The sequence below is a fragment of the Cryptomeria japonica genome, chromosome 2 (assembly GCF_030272615.1).
Source record: "Cryptomeria japonica chromosome 2, Sugi_1.0, whole genome shotgun sequence".
In the NCBI taxonomy this organism is placed as follows: domain Eukaryota; kingdom Viridiplantae; phylum Streptophyta; class Pinopsida; order Cupressales; family Cupressaceae; genus Cryptomeria; species Cryptomeria japonica.
Genome location: NC_081406.1, coordinates 674,048,764 through 674,074,719, shown reverse-complemented (window position 1 = coordinate 674,074,719; position 25,956 = coordinate 674,048,764). Strand labels below are relative to the sequence as shown.

The 25,956-nt window shown below is 36.7% G+C and overlaps 1 protein-coding gene across 3 annotated transcripts in view; it reads right to left on the bottom strand.

Annotated features, from left to right (window-relative positions):
• The window catches only part of LOC131060607 (outer envelope protein 64, chloroplastic), a 134,554-nt gene extending 110,021 nt beyond the window's left edge, over nucleotides 1–24,533 (bottom strand). The window contains exon 1 of one of the 3 annotated variants that reach the window (XR_009110398.2): nucleotides 24,149–24,533. Coding sequence is in view for 2 of the 3 variants with exons in the window: in XM_057993908.2 (XP_057849891.1) it covers nucleotides 24,149–24,363 (215 nt within the window). In the remaining variant the exon portion in view is untranslated. The remainder of the gene's footprint in view (nucleotides 1–24,148) is intronic. The other 2 variants (XM_057993908.2, XM_057993907.2) reach the window with 2 other exon arrangements.
• Between the last annotated feature and the right edge of the window lie 1,423 nt (nucleotides 24,534–25,956).

Genomic DNA, 25,956 nt, shown 5'->3' with positions numbered 1-25,956 from the left:
AAAAGCGCCCACAAAAAAATGCTTTGAAAACCGAGACAGTGACGTGGAAACCCTACGAACTTTAGGCATATTTTTACAATTTTTTTGCAGTGTTTATGGGTTCGCCGAATTCCAAACTCCAAGCCAAAAGTTCGATGAACTCTGTGACTTAGCCCAAAAGTATGTTATCCTCTCTTGAACAAAATCTCTCAAATGCTGAAGATTAGCTTAAGGATCACTTGAGAAGACTCCAAGGTTCATGAATGTAGGGTCACTACGTGTGGATAAGCTTTGTTGGTCGTTGTGATTGTTGTTTCATCTAGGGGTATTTAGAGTTCGAAAAGATTTCATGAAATGATTTGCAGATGATATGCAATGAAGTTCCTTCTTAACACTATCGAATGATTATCAAAAAATGGCAAAAGATAGGGGGGTTTAGAGAAGTTCTAAGCTATCCTAAGAATGAATGGATGAAGAACGACATAAGTGAAACTCAACTAGTTGTAGCATCGCCATACACAAACAACTCCACTAGAACTACTAGAATCTTCTAAGGATGTTTGGATATTTTCAAATCACTACTAATCATAGACACTATAAGTTGAACTCATATTAATGATTGAGCAATAATCGAACTTAAGCAATTTCAAAGATTCCAGTTGACCACACAAGGCTCACTTACAATCAGCAAGAGAGCTAGTGGTATGGATAACGAGTTTCACAATACATCAAGTGCAACATGCCATCATTCAATCTAAACACTAAAACTAGAATCAAAAATTGACTTAAGAAGATAAAAGAACCATGCAATAGGCTTCAAGGATTGAGCAAAAAAAACACCATAACTTGAATGTTTTATTGATCCAATAGCCAAACAACAACAATTCTTCAAGTCTTTCTCTTGCCTCTACTCTAGCACTATTATTCTACTCTCTTCTATTCTCATCTTATTCTATTGCTATTCTTATTTCTATTAACCATTACAAATGAAATGAGCGGAGTTTATATAAGACTCCCAAATACAATGAAGGGCCGAGATCGAGTGACAATCAAGGGCCAAGATTTTGCCACCTAAACCCTAATTAGGGTTTGATACAAATGAAAACCCTATCAAGATAATCATCATCATGAATCAACCAATGAGAAGATAGCATGTGCCGACACGGAGATCGAGGAAGCATTCTACAATAGGAAAATGAAATGCCGAGTGGGATCATAACAAACTTTCTTCTAGAACTTTGTTCTCTTTCTCCTTTTCTTTTCTGGCATATTCAATGAATCTGGACGTCATACTTTCAACTACAGAAATAGGAATCTTAGGTAGATTCTTCATTCGTTCTTCTAGGTGGATTACTTCATCAAAAGCTGCAAGAAGTGTTATCTCCCATCCATGCTCAAGTTCCTTTGTCTTATCAATAAGGAACATAGTGGTATACATATAATCCAACTATTTTTACGTGATCAGTCCACCTTCTCCCTGAAAAATGACTTTTATTCTGTCCTCCAATTCTTGAATGTCCACGTTTGTTTCAACTTCTGCCTTTTTGTAACAAATTAGGAGTTGATTCCTTTCTAATTACCCCTTCTTGTGCCAATATCTGTCTAGGTGCCTTCCTTATTGCTTGCAATACTAGGATGGTGACATCTTTAGTATGAGTGAAGGCATCAACTGACACAATGAGGTTATGAAATATCTCAAGAACACGCATGGCTCTACCAAGTATTTTCATCATATTTCTCACAAACTCATTAGTCATTGTGAAAGATTTATTGACCCATGCATCTAGAAGTTGCGCTGAGTTTGCTATCTTCTCCATACGATTTACCAATTCATGAGGAAGCATTAGTGGAGGTGTGTTTGTTGGGCCATGTTGCCTTAGTGGTTCCTTGAACTGATGAAAATAGCTCTTCCATGCATTTATCTCCTTTTCTAACCTTTTGTTCTTCTCTATTTCAGCCTTTAGCTTCTCATTGACCGCCTTCACTGCATCAGTTGCTTCATCCAGTGGACCTAAGTCAAATGTCTCCAAATCATATTCATCTGCCATAATCTCATCCTCATACTTATCTACTACCGGAGTAGCAATTTGTACCTTACTAGAGCATGTATCGTCTCTTATTACTTTAGACATCTTTGAAGCTTTCTTCTTTTCAATGACTTCCTGAGGTCCATTTAGAAGACTCTCCAAATCAAATGCTTGTTCTTCTTCTTCCACTATTACCTCCTTGGCAAGTCTTTCCTTGAGCCAGTCAAGGATAGAAGATCTTCCTTCTTTTACTTGCACTTCTTCAGGCAATGGCTCATTTCTGGGAGGGGAAGTTGCTTCATTATTATCTCCATGTTCCTCCTCATCACAAATTTGGATATGAAGGGCTGGATTTGATGACTCTTGTGGCATTTTTCCTTTATCTTGTCTATCATTCCTATCATTTTGTATTGTAGACTCTATTGATTAATCCACCTCATGGACCATACTTTCATCTATCCTTTGATCTTTGCCTTGATTTATTTCTCTCTCATGCCTAGAAGAAGCGCTAGGAGGCTAATCAGAATTTGTCTTCTGCTTCTTGGATGTCTCTTTCTTTCCCTGTTCATTCTTCCTCTTTGATCCTTTAGAATGAGAAGTCCTCTCACTTGCACTTTCCCTTTCTTCTTCTTTTGTCCTTGTCTCCAAATTGAATGTCGTTGTTACATCTTGCTCCTTCAATTTCTGATTCTGAATATCTACCCATCTGCGTGTGCAAGTTAAGACTTGATTCATCAATTCCCTCAAATCCGTGACTTCCTTTTCATCCCAATTAATCTTTATTCCTTTATCTTCCATCTCATAGGTAGATTAGATATATCTACCACTCTCGTCTGCTTGATCGACCACTCTATAAACTTTGCATTTCCTGATGAGATCAAGAGGCAGTCGGGAGTGCAGCTTCTTCTTTATCTCTAAGTCATCTTGTGCGTTCATCCAAAAATCTTCTACTTGAAACATATGCTTATGTTTTCTTCCAGCCATTTCTTCTATATTACCATAGGGATCAAAGTTATCTCTAGAAGCAAATGGTGTAAACGAATAGAGAGATAACTATTGCTCGGCACTTTCAGTTAATTAAAGGGAAGGACGGACTTCTATTGAATTTCCAAGTGAAATGGAATTAGTGATGACAACTCCATATTTGTGCCTTAATGACTTGGTACATGATAACAATTGTCTTGCCACCTCAAGTAGTAATATCCTGTCTATTGGATATCGTGGCAACATATATAATGTCCCCTTATGGTAATACTCAGGAAATAAGCAAACAATTGACTCGTAAATCGCTTGCAAAAGACTTCTTTCTATTAAAGCTCAATTGCAAGAGACTTCCTTTGAAGATAGACTACACTCACACTTAGAATAATAATAATTGATGCTGTTTAAGAATGATAGATTGTGATAAATGATTGATATCACTCATAATAGAACGATATTAGAATCAATATCAATATTATCTCTGATTTAACACTTAAATGTATGCCAAATGATCTTGATCTAAATATCTGTACTTAGTGTAATGCAATCAATGTCAAGGATGGTCTAGAGTATCTCTGCTGTCTCTGATAAAACCTATAATAATTGTGCAAGGGTGATCTCTGATCTGCAAAGGGTGGAGTTTAGTCCGCTATCTCTGATATGACAGTGCATATTATGCCGCAAGTAACCTCTCAACTCCTTGTAGCCTTTCCTGATATATCGATGTCAATGTGCTGTGTGTTCTTTCCTCGATCGCTTATACCAATGATGCAGGTTTGCTGTTCTGATTAGAGTCTGGAAGTATGCAATGATCTCATTAATATCGCTTATATCAATATTGTGATTGCTATGACTGATTTGGCTATATCAATATGTAATATACTTTGTATTGGTCAATTCAGACCCTCAGTCTATATGTGAATGCTTGTCTGATATCTATGATTATATAGCAGTAGCGATTACATATGAACTTCAGAAACGGATGCTTGCCGGATTTAACTTGTGAATTATAGTAATTCCAAAGGCGCTATTTCTAATATTTATCGCTAGAAAATATATGGCCAAAGCCAAGGGCTGGTTGCTTAATAAGAGTGAATAAGTTACCCGATAATTCTCATGGGTGTATTCTGATTCGTATATGATTCGCTTGCTGGAAAAACGATTGTCTTATTTTTCTTATTCCCTCATTTCTATCTCCGATTTATAATGAAAACATGTAATCAATGTCCTTTGCTTATAGCAATGCTACGGTATCTGGTATATCAATGAAATTAAGAAATGGAACGTACTTGCTTGAAGCGATTAGCGCAGTGTCTAGTTATCATTAAATACTTGCACTTCAATGGATGCTCTATCTGATGCACAATCTAGAGTGTATGATCCCTTAGATGTCGTCTCTAATATATACTGTGTACTTGCACCAATAAAGTCGATAGGCTATTGACTCGAAACAGAGCGTATCCAAAGGATGGGAAGAGAAGAGGTAATATTTTATTTTATTTTTTCTTATGATCTGAATAAGTGAAGGAGTCCGCCTTCTTATATGATGTGTTTGGAATGATAAACCCCTTGGTAAGAGACATGTCCCATGTCCCTTAATACTTTTCTTTATACAACTATTAGTCGCATCCCTTGGGACATCGTTAAGACTTGTAATGGTAACAATTATGTATTTCCTTATTAAATTAATAGTTATGGTAACCATTGTTGACTTACTAATCATTGTGTTTCTCCAAGACGGTAACATGTTGGGGTATTGTAATCGATTCTTATCCAAATATAAACGGGGACTATTATTGCAATTAGTCGTTCATTATTATTGCCGATATGATTACGATGAGAATTATCCATTTGATCTTTAGAATATGGATGATGGACTGGTAAGGATCTCAATGGTTCTTTGATATCGTGTATTGTTCTTTTAATAATAAGTTTAAATCTTTAATTAAAGCTTATTCAATCATATACTGAATCTTATTAACCTTAGGTCTTGAATGGGGACATGACAGTCTCCCCCTCTTGAATTTGCTTGTCCTCAAGCAATTCCACAATCTTGTGATGAAGATCATAAACTTGTAAAATAGATGTTTCCTCCGTGATGAGTGCGAGAGGCCCTTTATCTAGATTGATCTTTTGTAGCGTTCCTTTTTGGAGGGTTACATATAAATATCTCCTTAGTAATGCAGTCTTGGTTTTGAATCAAACAATATCTTGTAAGTAGATCCTGCACAATATAAGAACATATACAAAGACACATAGATGCATATTTGTCTTGGGGTTAGACAAAGAAATACTAATCAAATGTCGAGCATAAATTACCTGAATACTATGTTCAAACTTCTACTTCTTCAATCCACTCGTATGGTTCCTTCCTCCTTCCCTTCATTTTTTTTGAAGAACTTGCACATAGATTAGTAGTACCAAATATATAAATCAAAGTAATGATAAATGTTAGAAAGATTACTATTTAGTTTCTATTGCATATATTGCAACTTGAAGGGATTGGCTTCATTGAGCCATTTGCCCAACTTGAGAGAGACTAGCTTCCTTGAGCCATCTTTGTTCAACTTAGGAGGGACAAGCTTCATTTAGCTATTTTGCCCAATGTGAGAGAGACTGACTTCCTTGAGCCATCTTTGTCTAACTTAAGAGGGACTAGCTTCCTTGAGCCAATTAACCCAATCTTGAGAGAGACTGACTTCCTTGAGCCATCTCTATCCAACTTGGGAGGGACTAGCTTTCTTTGAGTCATTCACCCCCATTGGCTTCCTTGAGCACTTATACTTGGATAGAATCGCCCTTCTTTGTGTCATCCTACTCATCTAGGGTGTTGGCTTCCTTGAGCCATGCCGCCCCATATTGGCTTCCTTGAGCCCTTATACTTAGAGAGGATTGACCTTCTTTGTGTCATCCTACTCATCTAGGTAGGGTGTTGGCTTCCTTGAGCCATGTCGCCCCCCCTCATGCTTCCTTGAGCCTTTATACTTAGAGAGGATTGACCTTCTTTGTGTCATCCTACTCATCTAAGCATGGTGTTGGCTTCCTTGAGCCATGTCGCCCCCCTCATGGGCTTCCTTGAGCCTTTATACTTAGATAGGATTGACCTTCTTTGTGTCATCCTACTCATCGAGGCAAGGTGTTGGCTTCCTTGAGCCATGTCACCCCCTCATGAGCTTCCTTGAGCCTTTTCTTCCCCAAGTATCTACTTGGCAGCCATTAGCTTGACCTCCATTCTCACTTCCCTCTTTCTTGGTTATTGTAACCACATTGCTTTCCTCCTTAGAATGTCCCCTCAGGGATTTGCCTTAACTTAGTCCTGAGACAACAATTTTAGCTTAGAGAGAGAGTTGTAATATACATAATTTTATCAGAACTAAATACATATCATTATACTATTTAACTTAGAATTTAAATAATAGTTCAAAGAATAGAACTTATCTTGATAAATTTCTCTAGGTTGTATACTTGAAAATTATAACTTAATGTCATTAATTGCTATTGCTCAACTGAGCCTTCGGATTAAAGTAAAATAGATTTTTCACAAATGAGCTTTAATTTTTTTCATTTCTTCTATTCGTTCTTTCTTCCTTTCAGTCTTCTCAAAATCCTTCTATATGTATCTTTTCTGGAAGAATGCAATGCGCTAGATCATTGTATATGACAGGAATTCTCTCCACAAGAATGCTTCTATCCGTTGTTGTCTTGTCATGAAGATGTTGTTGTTGCCCTGTGTAAAATTACGGAAGCAATGTAGGAATTCTCGATTTGCTAATAATTCCGTACGACTTCTATACAAGCAGTTTCTTTTCTTCAGTATAGACTTGAGATTACAATCTCTTTTTCTAGGTTGACAATAGCTAATCTTTTTCTTTGGATGCTGAAATTTTTGGTTAGGTTTCATGGTTGATCTTTAGAGTGTTATTTCTTCCACAGGTTCGCAGGATTATGCTCTGATACCACTGTAATGTCCCCTTATGGTAATACTCAGGAAATAAGAAAACAATTGACTCGTAAATCGCTTGCAAAAGACTTCTTTCTATTAAAGCTCAAATGCAAGAGACTTCCCTTTCAAGATAGACTCCACTAACACTTAGAATAATAACAATTAATGCTGTTTAAGAATGATAGATTGTGATAAATGATTGATATCACTCATAAAAGAAGGATATTAGAATCAATATCACTATTATCTCTGATTTAACACTTAAATGTATGCCAAATGATCCTGATCTATATCTGTACTTAGTGTAATGCAAAAGGATGGTCTAGAGTATCTCTGCTGTCTCTGATAAAACCTATAATAATTGTGCAAGGGTGATCTCTGATCTGCAAAGCGTGGAGTTTACTCCGCTATCTCTGATATGACAATGCATATTATGCCGCAAGTAACCTCTCAACTCCTTGTAGCCTTTCCTGATATATCAATGTCAATGTGCTGTGTTCTCTTTCCTCAATCGCTTATAGCAATGATGCAGGTTTGCTGTTCTGATTAGAGTCTTGAAGTATGCAATGATCTCATTAATATCGCTTATATCAATATTGTGATTGTTATGACTGATTTGGCTATATCAATATGTAATATACTTTGTATTGGTCAATTCAGACCCTCAGTCTATATATGAATGCTTGTCTGATATGTATGATTATATAGCAGTAGCAATTACATATGAACTTCAGAAACGGATGCTTGCTGGATTTAACTTGTGAACTATAGTAATTCCAAAGGTGCTATTTCTAATATTTATCACTGGAAAATATATGTCCAAAGCCAAGGGCTGGTTGCTTAATAAGAGTGAATAAGTTACCCGATAATTCTCATGAGTGTATTCTGATTCGTATATGATTTGCTTGTTGGAAAAACGATTGTCTTATTTTTCTTATTCCCTCATTTCTATCTCCGATTTATAATGGAAACATGTAATCAATGTCCTTTGCTTATAGCAATGCTACGGTATCTGGTATATCAATGAAATTAAGAAATGGAACGTACTTGCTTGAAGCGATTAGCGCAGTGTCTAGTTATCAATAAATACTTGCACTTCAATGGATGCTCTATCTGATGCACAATCAAGAGTGTATGATCCCTTAGATGCCGCCTATAATATATACTATGTGTACTTGCACCAATAAAGCCGATAGGCTATTGACTCGAAACAGAGCGTATCCAAAGGATGGGAAGAGAAGAGGTAATATTTTATTTTTATTTTTCTTATGATCCGAATGAGTGAAGGGGTCCGCCTTCTTATATAATGTGTTTGGAATGATGAGCCCCTTGGTAAGAGACATGTCCCGTGTCCCTTAATACTTTTCTTTATACAACTATTAGTCGCATCCCTTGGGACATCGTTAAGACTTGTAATGGTAACAATTATGTATTTCCTTATTAAATTAATAGTTATGGTAACCATTGTTGACTTACTAATCATTGTGTTTCTCCAAGACGGTAACATGTTAGGGTATTGTAATCGATTCTTATCCAAATATAAACGGGGACTATTATTGCAATTAGTCGTTCATTATTATTGCCGATATGGTTACGATGAGAATTATCCGTTTGATCTTTAGAATATGGATGATGGACTGGTAAGGATCTCAATGGTTCTTTGATATTGTGTATTGTTCTTTTAATAATAAGTTTAAATCTTTAATTAAAACTTATTCAATCATATATTGAATCTTATTAAACTTAGGTCTTGAATGGGGACATGACAACATATAAGGAGGAGAAGGACTGGTTAGAATATGGATGATGGACTGGTAAGGATCTCAATGGTTCTTTGATATCGTGTATTGTTCTTCTAATAATAAGTTCAAATCTTTAATTAAAACTTATTCAATCATATATTGAATCTTATTAACCTTAGGTCTTGAATGGGGGCATGACAACATATAAGGAGGAGAAGGACATCCTTGGATCCTTATGTATGTGAATTTGGGAAATTGAATGAATCATGCACCATATTGTTTGATAAGTGCTTGTGCCTCCAGAGACAATCTCTGATGGATTCCACCTTGTAGAGTCCTAGTGATGTGCATAGTGAAAGTATCATTGATCGTTCTATAGTGCTGCTTAGGTTGGTGATGCAATATTTCATAGGAATCAGAAACCCTTATCTCTTCGGGCCTCCTTTCAACTCTGCCTCTGTGGTAGTCCCGCATATTCATAATTCCTTGCTAGAGAATATATGACATATGAGCTCATGTAGAATGACTTGGTGGGAACTAACCTTCTCAGTTGTACATCTAGGCTATTACTAATGATTCTTGCCCAATTGATCATTCCTTTCCCTTGGATGATTATTTGTATGAAGAACATCCATTTATCAAAACAAAAGGCTTGAGAAGCACCTAGAACTCGGCTAAGCATGGTGATCAAATCCCTGAATTCTTCTTTGAAGTCAATTCGGTGTGGCCCATTAGGTATCTTATCAGGCGAGGTCTACTCTTTTGCAACCAATCCCTATTGATGATTGCTAGGCATGCATCAGGATCATCTTCATAAATTGATTTAGCTCCTTCCAAGCTTCTATAGATCATGTCCCTTTGTTCCGGTAGGTGGAAAGCTTCACTTATAGCTGTTTCTGATAGGTAAGCAAGAATGGTTCCATCCTCTGCCACAATTCTCCTTGAGTGTGAATCATAGTGTTTGGCACACTCAATCATTAGTTCATGACATCTATCTGCATGAGGGAAGCCGGCTGCCTTGATGATGCCGCTTTCTATTATCCTCTTGGCTATAGGTGATGATTTGCCAATATATGGTGCCTCACGAAACTTCTTCACATTGAAGTTCCCAAGGTTTGTACCTCCAATGTTGCTCCACCGGGATGTGATTTGAGCCTCTAAGTCATCATTCTTTTGATCTTCTTTGATGAGAGCCTGTTGGGAGGTAGATCCACTTGCCTTGGGCGCTGCCATCATTCACCTATTAAAGATGTTCAAGTTAGGGTCTCGACAAGGTTATGAAATTATTGACTTCAGGCTTGCAAAACCTTAGAATGAAGATGAAATACTGATTTAAACCAGTCCTACACTCTAATGATTCTAATCAAATGCTTAATAAGACTGATCTAACTCTATACATGCATCCTAACTTGAATGAATTATGATTTTCTGCCTCTAATCAGACCTGATTTTTTATTTTAAATGCAGTCCTTACCTCTGATTTTGATGATTTCCTTTCAATCAAAGGACTGATATTAATTAATGAATTCACTGTTTGGAATGCAATTCTAACAACTAAAGGCAAATCTGGGCTGTTTCAAGATGAATTCGCTATCTGATAGGCTTCTTTGCTGAGCAAATTCGCTGCTTTTTGATGCTTAACTGATGAATTCTCCTGCTTCAAAAGATCAGACCTACATGTCTAATGATGAAATTCGCCTTTTATGCTGATGAAATTCGCTATTGCTTGATGAGGTTCGCCAATATTCTGATGGAATTCGCTGACCTGCTGCTGATGGATTCGGTGCTAGAGAGGAATTGTGTTTTGAATTGATGCTAAAATGATTAATTTGATCCTCCTTATATATGTGCTTAGGGCAAAGGATGTGTCTTTTGGGTAAAGGGCCAACTTGTTTAGACAAAAACAAAATAATAAATTGCCTTCCTTAATGCTAGCCGACTTAACATATTAGAGCCCTCCCTTTTAGCAATTCGAATTTTAAATGGAATTTTGGCGCCAAAATGCTTGCCTTTGGAGAATTCACTCTAGGACCTTAGCAAGGACATGATCTTGATAGAAAAATTCGCTCTAATGTCCTTCGGAAGGTACATGACCTTGATAAAAATTCGCTCTATGTCCTTCGGAAGGTACATGACCTTGATAAAAATCCGCTCTATGTGCTTCGGAAGGTACATGACCTTGATAAAAATTCGCTCTATGTCCTTCGGAAGGTACACGACCTTGATAAAAATTCGCTCTATGTCCTCTCTAAGGTACATCAATTCATAATTCGCTCCAGGACCTTTGGGAGGTATACAACCTTGGTGAAATTTTCACTCTAGGACCTTAGCAAGGACATGAATCTTGATAAAAAAATTTGCTCTAGGACCTCTCCAAGGACATAATCTTGATAAAAAAATTCACGCTATGTCCTTCGGAAGGTACAAGACTTACTAGGAAAGTTTGATCTCAAATCTCAACAAGGTACATGCTTTAACAAATTCACCCTAAAACCTCTCCAAGACTTCAAAAAAATTCACTATCGATCTTCATTTGGATAAATTCGCTCTTGATCCCTTGCAAGGTACACATCTTGGCAAAAATTCGCTTTGGACCCTTAGGAAGGTACATGTCCTTGTGAAGAAATTCGCTCTATGACCTCAGCAAGGTACATGAAAATTTCGCTCTAGATCCTTTGGAAGGTACATGACTTCAACATCTTCTTTCACTTGGTTGGTTTTGACCTTAAGTTTTCCAATATTTCCACATGAAAGCATCATCAATTCAACAAATTTGCTCTGTGACCTTTGGAAGGTACATGCCCTTGGTGAAATTTTCCTTCCAGGACCTTAGCAAGGTACATGATCTCAAAAATTCGCTTTAGGACCTTCGAAAGGTACGCAACTTGGTGAAAAAATTTCGCTCTCAAGTTAGGACCAGGTACGCAACCTTATGAATAGCTCCACTTAGCTCTTTCACCTGACTTTGCTTGGTTTGTTCAATCCTCAAGTCCTTCATCTATGAATCATTCTTGCAACGCTTGATGACCTACTCCACTCCATTCACTAGAAAAGAGCATAGAGAGACTACTCCTAGAGAAGGCAAAATCCTAAAAAAAGGGGGGTCCCCATCTTGATGGGGTGATGTGTGATGTGGTCACAACACATCCCACTTGTGCCCTAGTTGTTAATTTGGACTGTTTACGCCATGATACATGTTTTCCCTGGTGCATTTATGCTATACTTGCAAGATGTTTAACATGCACTAGTTTTCATGTTTAAATGGAATGAATGTGCCTACTGTTTCATGTTTTAAATTGAATGAATATGTTAAGATGTTCAGGCTTATTTGAATGATGTCAACTATGCTTATAATGATGATTTGATGAATTGATAGTTAACATTGTGACATGATGTCTTACCTTTGTCAATGAATTATGAAATGTCCGAACAGGACAAGATTTTGGATCTAACTAATTTAATTGGCCAAGTGTGTGTAGGAGATCGTTGTCCTCCGCGAAGGGAGGGAAAGTATCATCAGGTCGGGAGGTAAAGGAAAGAAAGAACTCTATGCCGTCTAGAACCCTAACCTGAGCCAAGTAGACTTTTCAGTGACCTTGTCAAACCTTGTCAGTCGTCACGTCAAGTAACCTTAGATGGCCCGTGCAAGGATTTTAGGGTTCATAACCCTAGGTTATGTTTGCGTTTCGAGGTAACTTGTTATTATCATTTTAAGGAATTTTTAATTAATTGTTTAATTAATTATTATTTTAAATGCCTCGGAAGCTCATGAGTAATCACACATAAATAGCATGGATATGAGAGTACGTATACCCGACAGTATACGTGCCCTCATAGGCATGCCTACCCAAGGCGTATATATTCATATATGTAAATATATGAATATATTATGCAAAATTATTGAAAGGTTAAGTAACCTTAAAAATAAAAGGAATGGAAAAAACCTTATTATTTATTTTTAAAAAATAATAAATAAGAAACACTTCCTAATTGTCGCTAAAGTATTAGTGACTTAAAATAATAAGGATATTAAACAATTAAAGCACCCTATTCTTAGCACTATGCTCATATACACCACTATTATTTTATGAGCAAGATATAATTTTATCGGGCAAGTGAATGAAGGAAATTAATATATATTTCAAACACTTTATTATATTTATTTATTTTCGGTAATTGGCCGAAGCCTGAATAGCTTTTGACTGGAGCTATGAACCAGTGGGGACACAGTAGGGGGCCCCATCCCCATTACATATCTTTGAATTATTATTATTATTATGTTTGATTAGATTGATCCCAAGACCTTCTCCATCCTATGGAAGGCCAAGAGTCACAACTTAGAATTCCACTTCATATGTCCCTATTGGGAATTGAAATTGGGTCTCCACAGTGAGAACCCAATGTTTTAACCAGTTAAGCTCAACCCCTTTGACCAAACACTTCATTATATTATCGAGATGAAGGAAAATATTTTGAGCGGACATTTTGGTAGTCGAGAACATTCATTTGGCATGATATGTCAAACCTTCCCCAGGAAGCTTGAGACGGGAAAATAACGTGAAGAAAATGTAATGCTTTTTGCGTGACTCTTGGGGGTGGGTTTTGAATTCAGCCCGGTATTAGGGCGAAAGGAGGATGAAAACATGTTTTTGTGAATACATAAGCGAATATGAAAAGAAAACGATTCATTCTGATCTTTTGTCCCGAAAAATAGAAAGGTTTCTGCTCTGCGTTTTATCATCTTTGGCTCTGCAATTCTCATCTTCTTGCCACGGTTTTCCAGTTACTGCTCTACATATTCAAGAGCAGAGGGTTTGACAAGAGAAAGGTTGCAAGAATTCATTTCAGACGTTTTTCTTCCTCATTCAGGTCATGTATTCTGGGCAAACCCTACGATTTTGTTCTGCATTCCATTCATTGTCTCTTAGGCTTTGAATTATAGTGTTATGTTTAAAAAACCAGAGATATATCGGTTATGTGCAATTTGTTTTAAGATTTCTAAAAACCCCATGATATATCGGGTTATTATAAAGTATGAAAAACTGAAACAAGTATAGAGATGTACTTTGGGAATTATTTTGAGCTAAACCATTCTACAGTTTTAAAGGTTATACATACTGCATCTGCTACATTCTGTATAAAACCAGTTTTAATACTGTTTTGGTCTTAAAATGAAATACGTACTATTTTTGCAATATTCTGTATAAAACCAGTTTTATTACTGCTTGGGAATTTAAGGAGGGTTTGTAAGTTGTCGAACCAGTTTCCCTGTGTGTACGCTTAAGTAATATATATTCATATATTTTTGTGTATATACATATATATATATATATGTCTCTTGATTTCATATATAATGATATGCCGAGAATTTCTATATTGTTGAAATACCGTTGAAAAATCATACCAGTTAGGGTGTTTTAATTTTTCAGCTGTTATGATTCTTCAATTTAAATAAAGCATACTTCATGTTCAGGTAGTTTGCTGTTGCAGACCTTTTCCACTACCAAAATCTATGTATCATTATGAACTAGTGGGTTGCTGGAACTATTTGAGTTTTCAAAATTAATTTCTATTCATTACATACTTTTATACTTGTTGAGGAATTATTTCACTGCTTAAAACCCAATACTGCATTAGCAGTCTTTTGATGTCTAAGAGAATTTAAACAACTGACAATACTTAACATGTATGTGAAGGTAATTTATATTTGTGTATACCTGTCTACGTGCATTAACATATACTGGTAAGTGTATATCAGTATGCTTATTACTGGTAATTAGCTAGATGAAGCAACTGATAATACTCAACATATATGTGAATGTATATATATTTGTGTATACTTGTATATAAACTCAAACATACCCCTGTAAGTGTATTTCAGTATGGTTTATAACTGCATATTAGAAGAGATAACCAGTAAGGTTTCCAAACCATACCTCTCACATTAGAGAGGGTGCTCTTTCTTAGACTTGAAATAAGAAGATTTCTTATCTCTTGAATGAGCATTTTCAGATTTGTCTAAGTCTGATATAATATCAAACAGCAGCAACAGACAACCTATCTAATTGAGATTATCATCTCAAGGCTATAAAATAAACTAATACCCTAGCCTAGGTGTTAAATTGGTGATCAGATTGGACAGACAAAAACAATAATATGTCTTCACAAATAATGCTTCACTGTGTGAAACTGGATTATTAATAAATGTGGTTCAGACTTCGAAAGAATGACACAGGTTCAGTCTGCCTTAATGTAAGATTCAATTTGCTGATGAAGAATCCAATGTGCAGATGGTAATACACGAATTGCTGAAGGAGGATACACAATATGCTGTAGAAAACAATGAATGAACTGCTGAAGTAATAACACGAACTGCTGTAGTTATTAGATGATTCGATTTGCTTGTGTCTTCTAATACAATCCTTTGGAAGAGTGAAGGAACGGGTCTATATATCCATTTAAGGGTGGTGCCAAGCAACACGACTTATACACAAGTCAGTTCATCTTTAATTAACACGTCTTCTCAAGGGATTAACCAATGTTAACTAACACGTCTCCCAAGGTGGTAGTTATAATTAGTTAATATACATTTGCAACCGGTTTTCATAAAGTTGCTAAACTAAGAACATAAGAAATCACCAAGAGCGTGAGATTTAAATCGGAGAACATAAATGTCTAAGGCCGATAGGCCACTAGGCATTTATGTCGGTCTGAAGGATCTAACAAACACTACATACATCAACACTCCCTCTTAGCTAGGGAGGAATCCTTCTAGATGTTTATAAGTCACGTCACCTCATTGTGATGTTTGACCACAATGGCTACTTCCATATGTGGAAAGGAAAGATATCATCTCATCGTGATATCAACCATCATGGCTTATCCATAGATATCAACCATCATGGCTTATCCATAGATATCACCTCACGTGATATCCACCATTATGGCTTATCCATAGATATCAACCACTATTGTGAGATCGTCACCTTACAATGATGGTAAGATGCACAAGTGTTCATCATTGTGAGATCGTCACCTCGCAATGATATTCACCATGGCTCATCCAGAGGGTAAACACACAAGTACAAGAAGATCACCACGGGCTCTCTCACGTGGTGTTGTCATGGCGTCACACACGACATCCACCATGAACCATATCAGAGGTTGGAGATAAGGGCTTACACCTCAAGCCTCTCTCAAGGAGAAATGCATTAACAAGAGTTTACACTTTAAACATCTTTTGAAGATAAGAATACATTAGTATATATATAAACAAATCAATGAAGCTGAGACTCAATCTCAGCTAGGACTTCATTCTCCACCATACCGAGCTTACCTCGAAAGTACACAAACTTTATTCGAGAGAGGGGCTTGGTGAGAATGTTTGTCGTTTGCTCATCAATACTAATGTATCTCAACTGAATAGCATTCCTTTCCACCATGTCTCTAACATAGTGATACTTGATCACTAGAGAAACCATCTTGACATGGTCCACTCCCTCTGAACCAATATGACCAAGATCCTCGGATATCAATCGAAGCACATCCTCTTAGTTGTTCCCTTTGTCACGGAAGCATCCCCGACTCACATGGTCCCAATCATGGAAGATATCTTGCTTCGGGAGACTCTCATCATCTGGTATGATCCTCATACGGCTGGAAGTGCTAGATCCAAAGCCACCATGAATCTACTGTCATAAGATCGAGCCCTAGGCAGGAATATGACCATCCTGAGATTTAGAACAAAACCCCCTTGCAGTACACTCCCTCTCACTGGAAGAGCCTTCTTGTCTCAACTTACTTCGTAACCGTAGATGCTATCATCATCTGCACAAATGTCTCTATGGCTTTAACAAGTGAATTGTTGCACTTCTGCAGGTAAATACTTGTTTTATAAAAATTTGGAAATGCAAAATCTCAGAATCTCCACTAAAGTCCTCTACATATTCTTCCTAAATTTCAATCTCTTCATCACAAATAGAACTTCAAAACTCTATAACCTGAAAAGCGGCTGTCATTTTAAAGATGTCATGTATGTAAGGGACAAGTTTCTCATAGTAAATTGAAGAAATTTTAAAAAACAAGATATCCAAATGCAACTTGTCGTAAGCGAACATCTGTTGACAATGTTGTTTCACAAATAATACGCATAATGTAATTGCATGACTTAATAACTACATATTTCATGAACATTATTCAACCATAAAACTTTTCTCTTTCAAATCAGAATATGAATCCATCTACATCCTTTTGTGGAAGAGTCTCACCAACATCCGCAATGGAAGCTTGAGGCATAGTTCTAGTTGGACATTTCATTGCGTAGTGACCATATTTGTCACATCTAAAGCATCGGATTTCTGAAATATCCTTCCTTCTTTTGAAGTGTCATTTCTTACCTTTCTTCTTTGAGGAGTGAGAGGCAAGAACGTGAATATCTTCATTTGTAAAACTTTGACCAATGCCTCTTGTGACCAATCTTGACTCTTCTTGAATGCAGTCTATCTTCAATCAATCAAACTTAGGAAGTTTTGATCTTGCGCTTATCCCTTGAATAAATGATTCCCAAGATGAAGGGAGACCATTGAGTGCCAACATGGTTAACTCTTTGCCCTCTATAGTGTGTCCAATGGTACAAAGTTGATCTCTCAATTCAGTAATCTTCATGAAGTATGAGGTGATGGATTCTTCTTTCGTCATTTTGATGTGGTGAAGTTGTTGCTTTAATGCAAGGGCTCGACTTGTGTTGTTGATCTCATACATTTCCTCAAATGCTTTGAACATGTCATATGCCATCTCCAACTTGGAAATAATTAGCACAATGTGATCTTTCATTGAGTCAACCAACATCTTCATTGCTTTGTGGTTCTTTCTCTTCCATTGAAGCTTCTCAACCTCTTTGGTTGGTTCCGGTATGGCTTTCTTCACGAATTCATCTAATTCGTTTTCACCCAAGGCAAGCATAATTCTAAACTTCCAAGATACGAAGTTTGATGCTTCCTCAAGTCTGTCTTCAACTCTAATTCCATTCACCATCTTGACATTTGATAGGAGTAGTCGAACTTGAAGACAATAGTGGAAGATGACCTTGCTTCTATAAATCTGATTTGATCTTTCCTTAAGCCTGCTCTGATACCATGTTAAATAGGTGATAAAATTGGACAGACAAAAACAATAATATGCCTTCACAAATAATGCTTCACATTGTGAAACTGGATTATTAATAAATGCGGTTCAGACTTCTAAAGAATGACATAGGTTCAATCTGCTTTAATGTAAGAGTCAATTTGTTGATGGAGAATCCAATGTGCAGGTGGTAATACACGAATTGCTGAAGGAGGATACACGATATGTTGTAGATAACAATGAATGAACTGCTGAAGTAATAATACGAACTGTTGTAGTTATTAGATGATTCGATTCGCTTGTGTCTTCTAATACGATCCCTTGGAAGAGTGAAGGAACGGGTCTATATACCCATTCAAGGGCGGCGCCAAGCAACACGACTTATACACAAGTCGATTCATCTTTAATCAACATGTCTTCTCAAGGGATTAACCAATGTTAACTAACACGTCTCCCAAGGTGGTAGTTATAATTAGTTAATATACATTTGCCACCGGTTTTCATAAAGCCGCTAAACTAAGAACATAAGAAATCGCAAAGAGCATGAGATTTAAATCGGAGAACATAAATGTCTAAGGCCAATAGGCCACTAGGCATTTATGTCGGTCTGAAGGATTCAATAGACGCTACATACATCAACACTAGGAAGGTAGTTGGTAGAAGGGGAGGTTGTACTTCGACGCAAATAGCATCACCATTGAGAGATTACTCTCAAGATGCCTGGACAGCAGAGTCATGTGAGGCATGGGTTATATTCCATACTTATGAGTTGGATGTACAGCTAGTAGCTCTTATGCCCCCTATTTTCCCATGCCAGGGATTTAGTTGAACCATCACAAATCATTGCAATCTTTAATGAGAAGAAATAAACAATAACTTTAAGTGTACTATAGCTGATAACAAATGAAAATTTAAACATACATATGGTCATAGTTCCTATATGAGTTCAATCGAACCCATTTGACCTTAAATCCATGCCAAAGGGTATGATCATTGACAGCGCATTAATTCGTGCGTGCAGTGTTAAACCTTCGCCAAGGTGGTGTTGCGTAATGCATGCAATCGTCTGATCATTAGTACCAGATACACCTCTAGTCAAGGGCGTCATACTAGTAGGGAGTTACCCTTAGTGTATGACCGACTAATGCGTGTAGGTCCTAACACCAAGTCTCAGATGGCATTGAGTTCCACTTCCCATTACCTCCCTGCGAAGGGTCGGGCCAATCCAGTTGGATATAGCACGAGGGGCTAGATAGTCCGTGGTTGGGCGGAAAAGCGCCCTGATGATACTTTCCCTCCTCACTGGTATTAATGCATCAGATGAAATGTACTTTCTAAACCCTCTCTCTTTCAATTAATGCAATGTTATTTAATTTCTTATCTTACGTTTATGTTTGATTTAGATCAATGTAATTACTTTCAGATATTGCTAACTCAAAAAAAAAAATCTCTTCCTTTACATGCTAAGTTGTAATTGATCATGTTAACGGCTATTTTCGTTTCAGTAAGTTACATTATATTTAAATGCTTCATATAAATTCTTGCTTGTTACAACTTGTCTGCAACAATAATTGAAAGAGGATTTTTAACTGTGATAAAATGGTACTAATGCAGTTGGTAAAGGTTATACTAGGACCTGAGGGCTTGACAAATATAGGATGCTTTTGGTGACATGCTTTGACTCTTGCACTTTTTAACAAGAATCTATCTAAATCTGTTGTGAATAAGAAAGTAAGGGAGTGCCCACTGGAGATCCTTAAAAGGGTAATAATGAGGAAATAGTAAATAGAGGTGATATTTTTTAGGATGAGCCAAGATATATCCTAGGTGCAAAGCATAGGCAACCCTCAAGTATTCAGATTGAAACTTCCATTTCTCAGTTGAAGAATGAATTGAATGAGGTAAGGGCGGATAGTAAGGTTATAGAGGAATTCTGCTAGAATCTTCACTTGGCTATAAGACACATGATCATTTCATTCCATAATGACACCCTGGAGTTGACCAATGGTTTTATGATGCTCATGTTGGATAATAGTTTGTTAACTAGGGTGTAATGTCCCCATTTTTCCTATGAGATCACTCAGTTGCATAGTTTTGCCTGTTAGCCATCTCCGCAGGCAATTACAGAAGTTAGGGGATGATTGGCTTTACCAAGAGGAGTCTATACTTGGTCACTTTTTGGCCTTGTGAGCTTAAGTTACATAGACTTTATAATAATTCAAAGTTACTTTTTCTATAATTAGAAAAATTATAAAGTAATTTTATTAAAAAGGAGATTAATAAAAGTTAATGATGAATTATAAAATGGCCCCTTGGCACATTTCCCTAGAAATTATAACTTAAAGGTTATAACATAATAATATGGCCACTTTTAATGAGGAATTAGACCCTCAATGGGTCAAACCACTTAGGGGAAGTTTTTTTTTAATAAAAAGAAACATTTTCGCATGTTTTATGATGCCAAAAGCCCAACCCTAACCCCAAATTCGAATTAGGGTTCGAGGAATGTTAAAAGAGCATTTGGGAGTTCATTTGTAGACTATGTTTTGTGAATTTTTGGAGAATCCTTTAATTTCAGCAGGTCTGCAGCAAATTGGCAGAATTCTGGAGCAGATTTGAAGACGAAAACCTTCAAATTGTAGATGTAGGACGAAAACCCTTCCACCTATCAGCATATTGATCTTCATTGGAGGCTCTTTTCAGGTCATTCGGGTCAAATTTCAGAGCACATCAGAGAAATTCAGCTTCACAGGGGAATAAATTTCAGAGCACATCAGAGAGTTCTCAATTCCCAGCAAGTTTGTAACCCCAAACAGCAGATTGTACCTTTCCCAAGCTAGTCGTACCACCAAATCTTGCCTGGAGTTTTCAATAAAATAAAATAAGGGATTTTACAGCAGTAGTTCAAATTTCATTGTTAGCATCTAATAAGAAGAATTCCAATGGTTATTTGGTGAAATTAGTTCATACTGGAGCTACAGGAGCAAATCAGTGGGTAGAAAGCACACCAAATTGGAGTCTCTCCTGGGGGAAGTTCAGGAATTCCATTGGAATCAGGATTTCTTCACAAATTTGTTTTAGATAATTATTCAGTAGGTGAATAAAGCTCATTGGAGCCATTTGTTGCAGCTGGATATACTTCATTCAATCTTTCCACCTGTTCAGGCAAATAAATCACCTTCAATCCCAACACTGGACTCCTGGTAGGCCATTATTGGCTTGGGTTGTTGAAAATAATCATTTATTTTCATTTGTTCATTGCTGATAAATAAAATCAGAAGTCTGAGATTCATTTTCAGTCAATTATTTTATGTATTGCATTTGTTATTCATTTTGCATTGTCAAATTCCAAAAGTCAATAACATGCAAGTTATCCTCAAAACCTCAAACTGCATTAAAAAACCAAAATTCCAACCGCAGGTCAAAGAAATCACACTCAGAAAAACATATCAGATTGTTCCAATTAGCATTTGGCATCTTTCATAGGGTAACGTGAAGAACAGAGATAATTAAAGAATTGAAGGTCCATGGTGCAGTGCCTGTTTCAGGTGAATTTACATCTAGATTGAAATTTACTCTGGTTTCTGGTAATGGTGTGTTTAGTCATGTCTCGCCATGGTGGAAGATGGTAGCACCTGGAAGTGGTCGTGCTCATGAGCCTATGCAGTTCCATTGTCCATGGTTGGAGGTTTCGGGTGGCATTGTTCTCTTTGCTTTTGTGGTGATGTGGAATTATTGTCGAACCTGTAGGGCTCTAGTTGGTAGTATATTATCTATCAAGTGGTCTGTTTGTAGATGCAGTTCATGCTTAGGTTTTCTGGTACTCTGTTTTGTTCGTTACAAGTCATATGAAGTTTTGTAAGTTCTGACAATTACATGTAGACTTTTGTTTTTGATATAGTAAAGGTGGGACCCCTTAATCGATCCCTAAAATTACATCAAAAAAATTTCTACTTCTACAATACTGCTTAATTATGGGGCTCTTGGCTCATTGGATCCCGAATTTAGTAACCCCTGTTCAGCCAATCAACAAAGCCCAATGGACAAGTTGTCAAATTTCATATATAAGACTCTAATGGGTATATTGATGTAGAAGTTGTAGATAAAAATATAAAAATAAATCTCCATATCCTTGCACAGCAATATGTCTTAGGTGTGTGGATAATCAACAAAGCCCAATGGACAAGTTGTCAAATTTCATATATAAGACTCTAATGGGTATATTGATGTAGAAGTTGTAGATAAAAATATAAAAATAAATCTCCATATCCTTGCACAGCAATATGTCTTAGGTGTGTGGATTCTAAATATAGTCGCTTATTAGTTTTCTAATTGACTGCTCCTTTTACACTACTATGTCTATTTATAATATTCCTTGGCTCCGTAAGATTATCCTTGTGTTTTTAGACGCAATATCCTTTTACATTATCACCTCTATTTTTATTAGCATACTGATGTACAGTTTCTATATTTACTATAGTTCTATTTCTTTTCAATTGCCACATCTACTTTGAACAGTATACTGGTATAAGATACCACTACAATATCTCTTATTCTTGCAATCATAAGTATTATCGCATATTTATCAAACTTATTAGTCATTAAGTATTAACAATGGATCTTTCCTTCTAATTAATTAGATCATAAGTATTATCGCATATTTATCAAACTTATTAGTCATTAAGTATTAACAATGGATCTTTCCTTCTAATTAATTAGGTCAAGCTTTTGCTCTAGTAATTAAGAGGTTCGCCATCCATTGGGGCTTGAAACAAGCCATGCCTCCTCTCAAAGAGTCAACCCATCCCAGTGGACAGGACTTCCATTAATCGGTATACCAGCATAAAAGTTATAAAAAAAAAGTCCCGGTTGCAACTCCTCAATATTATCCCTCAGCTTTTAAATTTATTATTCTCCTTCCATTGCTACCTCTATTTTAAATTTTTAATCTATTATAGCGACGTTAAAACTTAAAACTGTTAAAAGTTTCTATTGTCACATACCCTAGAAATTAAGACTTAGATTTCAAATTTTGCATTCCTTAGGATAGGTCCCCATGCAGCTGTGTAGCTTATTTTGGTTAGCAGCCACTGCTCAATTTTAAATGGATTTATTAATAATAATTTTTGAAGGTAAAATTTAGAGAAAAAATGGAGGCAAATACAAAGGAAGGAAACAAATTTGTGGAGCCGCGTGTCATTTTTCCCAATAGGTAGTTGCTGCTTATTTCCAGCCCCCACCTCCCCTTCTGCAAAGCTTATTTTCAATTCTTAAGCAGTAGCTGCTTTACTAAAATAGAAAAAGATCCCAATTTATCCTTTTCCCATAATTAAAAATTTGTATGGGAAACTCCAACTGCTTAAATTTGAACAGCAATTGCACTTAAACAAGCTGCATGGGACATAAGATCACTCATTAATGTCTCTATTTTTATCGGTAACACCAGTGCCAAAGCTGTATATAACTTATCTTATTCTTGCAGCTAGTAAATATTATGCCTGCACAACAACCAATATTGTATTGATCCAATATTGTATTGATTGCACGCAGTATTTGCCATAGCATAGGTTTTAAAGCAGTAAATAATAATTGGCCCTGCATTGATTAATAAAAGTGCAAAATCCGTTAAAAACAATACAAGTTTTATTGATTGAAAAGAGCATTTAACATAATACCAGTTTCAGAGTTGTAAAGAAGTAGATAACTTCTCTCATTCTGGCCACTCCTAGATTACATCCCTTTGTTTTCAAATTTACCATTCCTTTTCCAATTACCATATCATATTCATTTTTCAAGTAGTATTCACAATAGTACTGGTGTTAAAGTCGTATTTAAGAATAAACACTGTATTGATTACACATAATATTTACCATGGCACATATGTAAAATCTGTGTAAAAAAAATTAACCCCGTATCGATTGACACTATTTACCATAATGTCAGTGCCAAAGCAGGAATATAAATATTATTATTCGTTATTCCATTACTCTGTTCATTGCTATAAGTAACACTGATGTTAAACCTTAAATGACAAATACGGCTGTGTCGATTGCCATAATGCCGGTAACAAAGCCAAAAATAACAATTAGCCATATATTGATTGTACATGATCTTACCAGAGTAACCTTGCATGAAGAAGCATCCCTGCCTCTAAAATAACAATTAACGCTGTATCAATTCTCAATATATCGATGTTTCTATTTTCATCAGCAGTGTTGAAGCCCTAAACAACAAGTAATCCTATACTGACTGCCCTAAAACTGGCGATGAAACCGTCGATAACAATTAAACCTGTGTCGATTGCACGGAGCATATACCGGCAATAAAAAGAAAGAAGAAGAAGGCGGACTTACATGTCTTGGAGTGCAAAGGTGAGGTCAGTAAGAATGTGACGGGCAACAGGGGGAGCCGGCTGAGGAGGCGGAAGGAGTTCAAGGCGTTCGATGAAGGCGCCAAAGTCTTCTTTCCTCTTCTTCTGTCTCTTCTTCTTCTCCCATTGCCTGCTAACAATGATAAGCCCCGCTATGCCAAGGCCCACCAGCACGCAGACCTTGGCCATCGACGACATCTTTAACTTCTCCAGCGTGTGGAAGCTTGGGCGAGACTCGAACTCGCAACCTCAAATGCCCATAAAATGCAGCGTACACAGAATGAGAACGACAAACCGCCTGGGTATTTCTTTGTTTGCTAAACCCTGCGTTATGATTCTCGTGACCGTCGATCACTTTTCTAACACTCATCGGACGGTTCGGGTTGTTTTTTTTTTTATTTCCTTTTATTTTGTGGCACACTTTTGTGATTTAAGGCGGATGCATATTTAAATTGAAAAGCGTTATTTGTATTAAGGAAGGAATAGCTTATCTACAAACCTCTCTAAGATTAAAGGCAGCAAAGAAAATGGTCATTCAAAATGGGCTTCCAACAAATTGGACAAAGTTGTCATCCCTTTGTTCAAAAGTGGAGGCTTCGACAACCCCTCAAATTATTGTATTATAATGATCAATTCTCTTTTTCATAAACTTTTTGGGAGCATGATACAAAGACTAATCATTACTTGGCTTGAAAAGGAGGGAAAGAGAACAAAAGGGTAAATAGAGTTTAGGCCAAAGCATTCTACCATCGACCATTACATCACACACTGACATTTGATTGAGAAGGTTTGGGACAAACAGGGAGGGGAGGTTTTTTGCTACTTCATTCCATTACATCACACATTGACATTTGATTGAGAAGGTTTGGGACAAACAGGGAGGGGAGGTTTTTTGCTACTTCATTGATTTTAAGAAAGCTTTTGACATGGTACCTAGAAGCGAATTGTGGAGTAGAATGGAAGAATTGAAAATTTCATAATATTATAGGATTGTTGTTCACAGATTGTATGGCCAAGTCTAGACCAAAATCCAAACCAAACAAGGATTGTCAAAATGCTTTGGAAGTGGCATTGGGGTCAAGCAAGGTTGCCCATTATTTCAGATGTTGTAATGATGCAAATTTAGAAATTAGGGTTTCAATGATAAAACCACAAACAATCCCATTGAGGAAGGGTTGATAATTCTTATTAGATTCACCTGGATTGGGGTTTGACTTCATATTTCCAAGGATTGAATTTAATTTATTGAAGTCAGGGTAAAATAGGTGATAATTGAAGTGATTTGACAGAAACAGTAAGCTACAGATGTCCCACAAAGCCACCAACCTCGATCTGAGCAAAATAAGATGTCTAGAATATGTTCTCAAAAGTTCGGCTTGATTTTTTAAGACCGAGTAGTATCAATTTGCCATGGTCCTCTAAATTTTTCGCTGTCGAAAGTTGAACTCGTTTGTCCCTGTGAACTCTGTCTATCCCCCCCCCAATACAACTTCGCACATGTTTCCTACACATTAAAAGAAAAGGAAAGATGTTGGGGATAGGGGTTTACCTAAGTCAAACCCCGGTTTAGGAATCAACCTTGAACGAAATGATGAAAATACTGAAATAAATGTTGAATAAGTATACCTCACATCTGCAATTGTTGATGGCAATGTACTAGGCTCTTTGAATGTAATCACAAATGTTGTATGTAATGGCATGACAAACACATGAACGTGAAAAACCCTAATCACACACACATGCTTGCACAAGATTGATGTAGCTTTGCTCCACAAAGGTCAAATGATGAAT